The 11,600-nt window shown below is 33.8% G+C and overlaps 1 protein-coding gene across 1 annotated transcript; it reads right to left on the bottom strand.

Annotated features, from left to right (window-relative positions):
- Nucleotides 1–7,095: 7,095 nt before the first annotated feature.
- Nucleotides 7,096–8,853, bottom strand: LOC131607240 (UDP-glycosyltransferase 79B30-like). Its single transcript, XM_058879259.1, has one exon. The coding sequence runs from the start codon at nt 8,693–8,695 to the stop codon at nt 7,316–7,318; it is 1,380 nt and encodes a 459-aa protein (XP_058735242.1). The 5' UTR covers nt 8,696–8,853; the 3' UTR covers nt 7,096–7,315.
- Between the last annotated feature and the right edge of the window lie 2,747 nt (nt 8,854–11,600).

An 11,600-nucleotide genomic window follows, 5' to 3' on the forward strand; every position in this document is an offset into this window, starting at 1 on the left:
TAATATTCTCACTGATTTGATGACCGATCTGATTTTTAAAACATTGGTATTAATTGATTGTTTTTGTCTTCTTCTTTTTAAATCTTTTATTATCGAGAAAATAAATAATTGTTTTGAATTCGAAAAAGATTGGGGTTGTTAATTTTCAGGCAATTTTTTCTTCGACACTTTCGCATGAACTAATATATAAATTTTTTTTATGTTGTGTTGTTGTTGGTGTGCATAAGAATGTATATGGACACTTTCTTAACATGTTGCCTACAAAATATTGACAATCACATGTGCTAAAAAAAACTCCCTCTTTGGCAAATTTTTAGGCAAATCAAAATGTGCAATATGTTATGCACATTCTTATAGCATTCTTCTATGTAGGTCTTAACTTTTAAATAGGCTAGTGTCATACCCCAAAATTTACCCATACTATTTCTCTTGTTCAAATTCAAATCAAGGTACAATGTTCAAAGACACCTCTCCTAAGCAAGGATTAGGGTTTTGTTATTCTGAGGGAAAATCAATGAACCAATGGCTCCAAGGCATCCCATATGGTCTATGATGTCTCACATTACCTCCATGAAAAGTTTCAAGTCTCAATTCAAAAGATTGATCACTCAATTGTTCAAAAAGTCAACAGTCGACTGGGTTGACCTAAAACTCAACTGTGGTCAAAGTACAGTCAAAACTCCTAATTTTTTGTCAACATCCTCATATTGAAGTATCATTCACCATTTGATCAAGAATTGATCATGTTTCATCAAGGAAAGATCAGAAATCAACAATTCCAAAGTTTCTAAATTAGGGTTTTCATAGGAGAAAGTCAACTGAACTTTGACCAGCCATAACTCCTACATGGAACATCATAAATTTTCCATACAATGCTCATTTTGAAGGAAATTGGATTCTCTAAAATTTTGTCTCTCACATGCCAAGTCTAAAAATGCTTCATTTGAGAGATATGGATCAAAACATTATAGGTCCTTTTCAAAAGTCAACCAAAAGTCATTTTTTTTTCAAGAGAACACACAAGGAGCATGGAAAATCATTTTGACATGGGACCAAAAACATTGGTTAGAGGACTCTTCAAGGATTCTAAAAAGTCCAAGAACTTGAAAAAATATTGAAGTATGAGGAAATGGCAAGGTGTGCAAGTTCATCGATTTTCAAGGATATGCATGAAGAGGAAAGGTCCAAAACTCCAATTGTTTCCAAATGGGCCCATATTGTTGAGTTATGAACGTGATAAGGATCTCATGAAAGGCCCATAAAGCTATTTATATTCATTTTATGATTTTTATTTCTTTTAATTTTGATTTTATTCATTTAAATTCAAAATTAAATCAAACAAAATTATAAAATAATATTCAAAATTGTGTGATTAATTTCATTTGATCCTAATTGATTCATAATACTAATGATACACGTGAAAGAGATTGGAGAGAGATTAAGACAAAAATAGAATAGTTTGAATCAAATCTTTTTTTTTTAAATTTTATTTAATCAATCATCTTATTTCTTGATCAAAACTTTGCCCTAATTCATCACTATAAATACTCAAGGCATACTACAGAATTAGGGGACGAAAATAGGGGAAGAGAGGAGAGTAAAAAGCTTTCAAATTTTTTAAGAATGAGGGCATGGTTGCATTCTCGGTTCTAGGAAAATTCAGAGGCGAACAAGGGCTCAATTCCACTTCTGAGACAGCATAAGGTAAGTATATGTGATTTGTGAACATTGATCATACATGGAAGGCCCATATCATAACCTGCACTTTTATTCATATTTATGATTTTCAGTTTCTATAAACTAGGGCTTTTTAATATACTTTGGGCATTCTAATGTGTTTGTTGAGTCTTTTAGAGAAGATAGGAACGATCGCATGGGTCCAGAAGCGCTTGAATCTCCACTTACCATTGTTAGGGCATGATGCGTATGAAGCTTCGTACACGAACTTTCAGGCCGTTTCAGACCCCACCAGTACCACCAATGAGTCTGAAACATGTTATTTAATGGATCTGGATGTTCATGATTCTTATCTAACGCGTTGTTTTGAGTTTTCAATCTTCACAGGCATAGCTACGAAAATTTGGTAGCTAATTCCCAGCCTTTTTCGCAGCAAATCTTCAGGGTGTATTTGGGAAGAAGATGAATAGTGGAAAGGCTTTTCACCCACACACGGCTCAGCGTGATTGGATGGTCAACATGTTGCCTTTCTCTCTCCGATTGTGATTCGTTCACGCCCACCAACAGGGACCCACCATTTGACTTGCGCTGAAAACCAAAAGGAAAAGCGTGATACATCTATGATTGTATGGTTGCGTTTCCATGACAACTAAAACGAGTGGACCATATGGTGTTTGCACACGCTGGTAACCCTGGGATCCTGGGATCGATCCCCAGCGCTCCCCACTTATTTTTCTTTCTTTTCTTGTGTATGTTCATTCACAGATCCTACGCAGCGCTCATGCAAGGGACCTACTGTACGCCTTCCGATCTGTGCCTTTGGATGTTCGTCATTCTTGATCCGACGCCCAGGAAGTTGCAGGATCACGATACACCCTCAGAGGACATTCACACAGGATCCAGCTAAGTTTATTTTCTAATTTTTTTTATTTTTAATTACATAATTGTTTTTTTATCTATTTTCTTTTAACCTTTTTATTTTCAAATGTTTATTTAGTTGTATTTATTCAATAAGCTAGTTTTTTCCATAAAAGTTTTATAATTATTTGTTTATTTATTTTTAATCGTAAACTCAATTTTTCCACAATTTTTTCATAATTGTTTTTTTAAAACAATAAAAACTATTATTTTTTATATACTTTTGTTAACTTCGATACATTTATAAACCCCGCAGCCTTAGGTTTACTGGTAGGTGTTGCCCATTAACCCTGTTTAACTTTTGCTCATTCAGGGCCTTTTGCCATGCCTTTTTGTTTGCTTAAATTATTATTATTTTTATTGTTTGATCCGCCACATTATAATCATTGAGAATTTTAATGCACTAACAATTTCTCTTCTTTGTGCCCAATTTTCAGGGTTAACCAAGATCTTTCAGCCAGGCGCCTTACCCGACCAAAAAGCTAAGTCCCCGACTCTATTTCTTTTTTTTTATATATTTATTTTTGCCTTTAATTTAATTTAATTATTTTGCCTTTTAATTTCAATTAAATTGCTTTTGCCTTTCTAATCAATGAACTAGCCATACACTCACTACTTTCTGTTTATTTCTCCCTTTTCCAATTTCCAGGGTTAGCCAACCGCCAAAGCTCGAATTAGTCGGTAACCCTAAATCTTAACCTGGTTTATTTATTTTGCTTTAATTATTACTTGAGTCAGATCCGCTGGTTTCTTTTTCCCCTTCCCCATATTTCTTTAACTATTATTACTGTTTATATTATTGTTGTGGTTAGTAATCTTAGGGAGTGCAAGCCTTGAATTGAATTAGCCTCACTAATTATAAGATAAATTTCTGAATTAATCACGTGATTGTTGCACCCACGCACCTTTTATGGTACCCCTCTTGTTGCCTGTTGCCTTGTTTTTTTTTGCAGAATAGCCATGTCCCTCGAATACGAAGATACCTCAGCAAATATTGCCCTCAGTTCATTCAAAGGTCATAAGTCCCTAATGATGCTGCCTTCAGTTCGCCAAATATGACCTCGTCCCTCGAAGTTGCCTACGAAGTGCTGAGGTGTCCTCTGGTTTCCTATACGAAAGGCTATTTTGATCCTTCCCTTAGACTACCTGCCTCTCTATGGCATGGGACAGTCTTATGGCGAACTATAACTCGATGACCCGTTAACATCCAAACGAAAGGCTTCCTGCCCTCTTATGGCATGGATAGACCCTTTCACCCTGAAAGGCTAAAAGACTTGTTTTTTCTACATTATTAAGGTAATTGCTCCTAATTGCCTTGCTCTGGCTAAAATCTTTTCCTATATTTTTTTCATAAACCTTCAATATGGCTACGCTCATTTACGAGCTAAAGTCCATATTCACTTCTTCTACATTTCTTTCAAAAGAGCAAAGCAATTAAGAGCCCATGGAAAACCATGGATGCAAAGGGTGCCTTACACCTTCCCTTTGCATAAATTACCCCCCGAACTCAAAATTTCTTTTAAAAGGTTTTTTCCTGTTCTTTTAGCCTTTCTGATAATTTGGATAAAATAAAAGTCGGTGGCGACTCTTGCTTACCGCAACATTTCGATAAAAAGTCAGTTCACCGTATTACAGCTAGCACAAGATAAACATCCGTATAGACATAACATGTTAACCACCATACATCAAAACATAACGGAGTAAGTAAAGAGCAAGTTAATAAAATGACCGCATCTAAAGAGGAAACCACTTGCATAAATGTAGGAAATGTACCTTTACCCACTCTATTTGCCATAAATGGACAAATAATTGAAACAAATCATCTAGCTCTTAGAGGCATACACATCAGAAGAACAATTATTAGGTCCAACAAAGGGCAAAACACAAAAGATCACAGGACTCTAGCCCTCACAATGGCAAAAGCAGCACCAAGAACACTAACCCGCATAGAGAAAATAGAACATAAGTAATATTTTGCCATACAAACAGCTTACATAAACACAATATCAAAAGAACAAAAACTTAAATTCTTTATCGCCAATATACAAATCACTAAAAGGTGCCAACTCTGGAATCAGTCTCATTCCACATCTTATTCACCTTCATTACTTTCCTAGTCTTAATTCCCACTTAATGTTTCAACATCTTTCTCAACATTTTGACCTACAATCAGGGAAGTAGATGCATCAGCAACCTTTGGGTTCATCATTTGGATAAGACCATAAAGCATAATTTTCTGGTAGTCAAGGTAGATATCATTTCTTGTAAGGATTTTGACTCCTACGTATGAAAATTAAGAAGGTGGCCTCTAACAGGCCCAGACATGGAAAAACATCGGGAATATTATCTCTAGTAGGAAGACCAAATTCATCAAAATTCAGAAGATTGGGGAGAACAATGTTTGGGAAATGTTTCCCAACAAAAAGTTTGTAACCGAAATTTAGAGGACTCGGGAAAACACCAATAACATCATCACCAATCACAACATTAGGTTTTTGCTTAATTAAAACACCACATGTCAAAGACGAAAAACAAATGGGAAGCTTAATGGAAAAAGACTCGACATGTTTCAACACTTGATCAAACATATAATCTATGAATTCAAAGGTAGTTGTAGTTCCTATTTAGTAATGTAAACTAGAAATACTTGGAGTTATACTTGATACATGATTTGTAGGTGCCTAGTTAGCAACCCATATCTTGTATAGGATGGTGTACTTTACACTTAAGTTTGAGGCAGTGAGTAGACCTTTGGACAGTCATTCATCATGGATGTTACTAGTAATTTCTTGTTCAATAATCTCCATTGAGGGGACACGATCATCAGTGATGAGTTTTCCTATATCCATGTACTCATTGATAATGGTGGGAGAAAAACTGAAAAAGTCTCCATGAACGTGGACTTTCCTATACTCGGAACTTATTGCATCATTAAAACCTTTTGAAAGGTTTACAATGAATTCTTTCACGATTCTAGGGTAAAACAGACCAACATCAACCACGGTCTTCTGGACTTGTGCGTCATCCAACAATTCTATAATTTCTGAACATTTTTGGGCTTCTTTGGACCTCTCTCTCTCTCTCTCTCTCTCTCTCTCTATCTCTCTCTCTCTCTCTCTCTCTCTCTCTCTCTCTCTCTCTCTCTCTCTCTCTCTCTCTCTCTCTCTCTCTCTCTCTCGTGAAATACGCCTATGGAAGACATATGTCCATTTTAAGACACTCTCTTTTGAATGCAAGGAAGCATTTTTTAAAGGCATATCTGCTAGAACATATTTGATATCTTCCTACCATGGTTTATACATTACAACGTCTCACGGTACTGCAAAAATAAATACATCAATATCAGATAGTTATATTAGTATAAAACAAATGTTTTAAAAAAGTAAACAAATAATTATGTTACCTCTCCTTCTCACATATTCCTATAAGCATGGTGTGCATATAGTGGAAGTATTGAAATGTATTTGGGGACTTCCAGAAAACTATCCGGTGGGACAAAATTAGGTTCGGTTGTTAGGATGTGGATCATCTACATGTACTTTAGCATGAACGGGAGTAGTGGGTACTTCTCCAACAACTGACATTGATTTAGCTCTCTCTTGACTCACTAAATCATGTTGGCACAGCTAACCATGTATGTATCATTGTTGTTCGTCAGTCATTTTCTATAATCAAACAAGAAAAGACATGTCATAGTCAAAGAAGCATAAATAATGTATAAGCAAATTGAATTAAGAAACATAATGATAAATAAAGAAATTCATATTTTTGTTATCCGTACTATGGGTTTGGAGTTTGAAATCAAGATTACAAGCAGAGAGAAGAAATCAGACCAAACATCAACTCGAACCCTCAAATGTTCCAAATTCATACCAAATTTAAGTAGGAATTGTATTTCAATTGGATGTAACATAATGTAGCTTAACTATAATCTATTAAGCTATTGAAGAGTTGCATGCATAAAAAATCAGAAAAGTAAGAATATGAGAAACTTATCAAAAGTGAGGATGAATGGGCTTAGTTTCAATGGAAATGAGTTGAAGTTGACGAAGTTCTTCGTTTGAATGAACATAAGTGATACTGAGAGCAAGGTTGAAAAAATGTTGGATTCAGATGAGTGAGAAATTAGTTTCAAATGTAATGGAACGGGGATGGAAAGACTGCCCATGCACACTTAAATGAATGTGTTTGGATTTCAATCTCCAGACTTATATTCTATTTGTATTTGGTGTGGTTGTAAAATCGTGTTTGTTGTGATTATGGTGAACTCGGATTCCAATCTCGAGATTTTTTTTATTTGTATTTCGCATGGTTTTCAGATTGAGTTTGTTGTGTTTAGGATGCTTGTGAATTCCAATTTCTGAATTCTAAAGGTATTTTCAAAAAATTTCCAGAATAAATGAGTAATATATAGAGTGCAATGAACAATACCCTTCTAAAATTAGAATCTATCAAAAATTTGAGACTCTATATGGTGGACCTACTTGCACACTCAAATGATCTGCCCTTATAAATGTATTTAAAAGAACACTTGTACATGTTTCATATTGGGACATTTTGCAAACACACAACAAATGTGTCTAATACTAAGATTCAATTCATGTTGATGGTGAATGACCATACAAACATACATATCAAAAAGGAGACAAAAATCCAAAAGAGACTCTCATACTTAAATTGGTAATGACTAAATTAAACTGTTAAACTGCATAAAGATGGCTCAACTCTTTTCCAAGACAATTTCTTGAAGCTTGTTGCAGAAATCATCAATATAAGATGATTCAAGATCTTTATTAAGCAACATCTCTCTAACCTTAGCATGATTAGCCCTCACTTTCTTACTGCTTTCATTTTCATCATCCATCACAATTCTTACAGCTTTACAAACACCATCTTTAGTATACATTCCATCTTCACCTTTCTCAACTTCCACACCAACTTTCAAGCTATTTCCCATCATCCTAGCATTCAATATCTGATCACCAACGTTTGGCAACAAAACCAATTGACATTTATTCACCAATGCCTCAGACAAAGAACCTGAACCACAATGTGTAATGAAACATCCCACAGAAGAATGTTCCAGAATTAGTTGTTGTTGAACCCAACCACCATAAACAACACCTCTTCCTTTAATCCTTTCTGCAAACCCTTCTGGTAATGCTTCTTCTATAGTTACAAAACCAAAAGGTGGTTTCAAAGCTGCAAAAAATGGCATGCCAGTTAACTCTAGACCAAGCATAACTTGTTGAAATTGATTTGGCCTTAAAACACATTCACTTCCAAAACAACAATAAACAACTGAATCTGTTTTGAATCCGCCAAGCCAAGTAGACCAATTTTCATCCAAAGTAGAATTTGAGTTTTGAAATATAACAGGTCCTGAAGTAAGAACCGGTTTATTAAACTGTTTCTGTATGTAATCAAGATAAGGTCCTTCAATTTCTCTACAAGTTCTGTATCCCAATGCATCAGCTTCATTCATAGCAATGGCTTGTCGATCATAGAAAAGAACATTGCCTCCAAAAAGTTCTGTCCTCTTAGCGGCAAAGAGTTTAGCTTCATTGATATAAAGTTTTATAGATGAATCAGGGTAACCAGAAGGTGGTTCCATGAGATCAAATTCGGTTAAATTTTGTTTTAAAAATCTAGCTGGTGTTAAAGTATAGCCAACCATAACCGAACTACCGGTGCAATAATGAAGAGCTTTGATGCCTAAACGTTTGGTTAGAGATGGAATCCAATGCGTGAAATCGTAGAAAACAATGTGAGGTTTGAGATTAGTGAGATGAGTTTCGATGTCGGGTTGTGTTAGGTCCATGGCTGTCATGATGTGTGGTTGTAAAGGGTATGGAACATCAGCGGTTGTTTCTGCATTGGGAGGAAGGCCTTCAACGTGAGGAACTGTTATTGTGACAAAAGTGATTAACTGGGGATGGAGATTATGTGGTTCTAATTTGGATTGTGATGATTTAGGTGTGAGAAAAGTGATTTTGTGGCCTTTTTTTGCTAGTTGGTTAGCTAGGTGAAAGAATGCAGTTTGATGGCCCATGGCAAACCATGGGTACATTGCTATGTGTAAAGAAGATGATGAATCCATTATGGTGATTGAGAGAAAAACGATGTAAAAGAAGAAGAGAGAAAAGAGTGATATTTGTTTGGTTAAATATAAATATAGAGAAAAGCGAGAGTAATGGAGATCCTTTAATTCTGGTGGTGAAGGAATTTGTCTTGTATGTTTATTTAGAAAGAAACAAACTAAAACAAACGTTAAACCTGTAAACTAATGCCGTGTGTCTGCAACATGCAATATGTGGAGTAAATATATGATTTTGAGATTTAAATGCTTAATAATGCAAAGTCAATTGCGACAAAAAGCATGAACAACATATTGTCGGGTAAAATAAAAACATATCGCCGCCTATGAGGAAAAAAATAAATTTTTTACGCTTAACTCATTGATAATATTTTAAATTTGTGATCATATATCGATAAAATTGTAAAGACTAGCAAGTGATAGAGTCGTTTGTGCCAAATCATGAGCAATTTCGTTAGTTTGTCTTCTAATAAATTTAACATAAAAGTTTTTAAAAAAAAGTCTTAATAAACGATTAAATTTGAGTGTAATAACATCTAAATCAAAGTCATTTGGTTGCTCATTTATCACACTATCCACACCACTTTTAGCATTTTGTTTAAAATTCACCAAATCAAACTCAAACTCAATCCATTAAATGGACATCAGCACGCTTAGAACTTCCCCTACATCTACATTACTAATAATAGAAGGTGAATTCTTATCTACCCAACTCAAAAAGTTGGGTTGAGTTATTTTCAATGTAAAATTTCGTAGAAATAACAAAAAATTACACTATTTTATAATTAATTAAATATGTTAAAATTAAATGAAACTTTGTGATTGGTTGAAGGTACATTACTCAACTTTTTGTGATGGGTGATAGAAAACCATTGAGTCTGAGTTATAATAAACTTAACTTGAATACAAACTCTTATTCCTACCTTGTTTTTTTTTTTTTTTACATTATTATTCCTACCTTGTTATCAACAAAGAAAACTTGTTAAAAGTAGAGCTGTCAATATGAGCTACACGGTCCTAAACGGGCCGGCGCTAGCGGGCCCTGAGCTTTTCAGGGCTGGGCCAAAAAGGCCCTGTATAATATGGGCTCGAGATTTACTACCCGAGCCCGACTAGATGGCCTTCGGGCTATCCGGCCCTAAATGGGCTTTTTTATTTAAAAAAATAAAAATAAAAACTCCATAATATTTATTATAAATAAAATTAAAAATTATGTTATTTTAAACATAATACATTTTTAAGTACTATATTATCTCTTATAAATACTATAATGTGTTTCTAAATACAATATATGTTTAAATTGTATAAAATAATACTTGAATATTTATTATAAGAGGAAAAACTAATATAATACGATGGAAAAAAATGTTTATTATATTAATGTATAATATTTAAAAGAAAAAGATTGAATAAAATAGAGATAAAATTTAGTGAAGTGAGAAATCAATATGCTATTTTGGAGTAAGATAATATAAATATTAATATATTTTTTTAAAATTTATAATTATGCGGGCCTGATGGGCTAGCCACGACCCTTATGGGCTAGCCCTAATGGGTAGCAGGCTTTTTAGGGCTGGGCTAAAAAGGCCCTGAAAATTATGGACTCTAATTTTAAGGCCCAAGCCTTATGATTTTTAGGACCTGGCGGACCGGCTCATATGGGCTAGCCCATTTTGACAGCTCTAGTTAAAAGCATTCATATTCATAATTTAGCATGCATGATGGACAGGTGTTGAATATCTAATTATATATATCATGATCTTGACAAACCAAATGCATATGAGGTATTGTATGTATAAGAGAACATTTATTTTTTATGTTAACTAGTAACAAACCCGTGCATTTGCACGGGTTCTGATACTGAACGCGCATTTGTTTCAGATGTATATTTTTTAATAGAAAAAATTTGGTACCCGTGAAAAATAATAATTGAATGAATAGAAAAATATCTGGAATCCGTGAAAAAATAATAATTGAATGTATAGAAAAATATCTGGTATCCGTGAAAAAATAATAATTGAATGTATAGAAAAATATCTAGTATCCGTGAAAAAATAATAATTGAATGTATAGAAAAATGTCTAGTACCTGTGAAAAAAATAATAATTGAACGTATAGAAAAAATTTCGGTACCCGTGAAAAATAATAATTGAATGTTTAGAAAAATAGCTGGTACTCGTGAAAAAATAATAATTGAATGTATAGAAAAATGTCTGGTATCAGTAAAAAAATAATAATTGAATGTTTAGAAAAATGTCTGGTACCCGTGAAAAAAATAATAATTGAATATATAGAAAAATGTCTGGTACCCGTGAAAAAATAATAATTGAATGTTTAGAAAAATATCTGGTACTCGTGAAAAAATAATAATTGAATGTTTAGAAAAACGTCTGGTACCCGTGAAAAAATAATAATTGATCATATAAAAAAATGTCTGATACCCGTGAAAAAATAATAATTGATCATATAAAAAAATGTCTGGTACCCGTGAAAAAATAATAATTAAATATATAATTTGACGAATGTCTGGTTTTAAATTAGAGGATAATTACTAAAAACTTAATTAAATACAACATAAAATAAATAATTTTAACCAATTCAAAACCGACCCATATTGGACAAACTATCTCATATTATAGAGCAGGAAGTAAATCATAAACATTGGAGAGGTGTGCAGCTTGGTAGGAAGGGATTGAAAATTTCTCACCTAATGTTTGCCGACGATCTTCTGCTTTTTGGCGAAGCTAATGAAAAACAGATGAAATGTGTAATCAAAACTCTTAACACTTTCTGTAATATATCTGGGCAAGAGGTGAGTAAAGAGAAATCGAGCATTCTCTTTTCGGATAATGTCAAGAGAAGCATGAGGGTGAAGTTGCTGCAGCTGTCTGGTTATCGTGAAACTGTG

Source organism: Vicia villosa, linkage group LG5 (assembly GCF_029867415.1).
Source record: "Vicia villosa cultivar HV-30 ecotype Madison, WI linkage group LG5, Vvil1.0, whole genome shotgun sequence".
Lineage (NCBI taxonomy): Eukaryota > Viridiplantae > Streptophyta > Magnoliopsida > Fabales > Fabaceae > Vicia > Vicia villosa.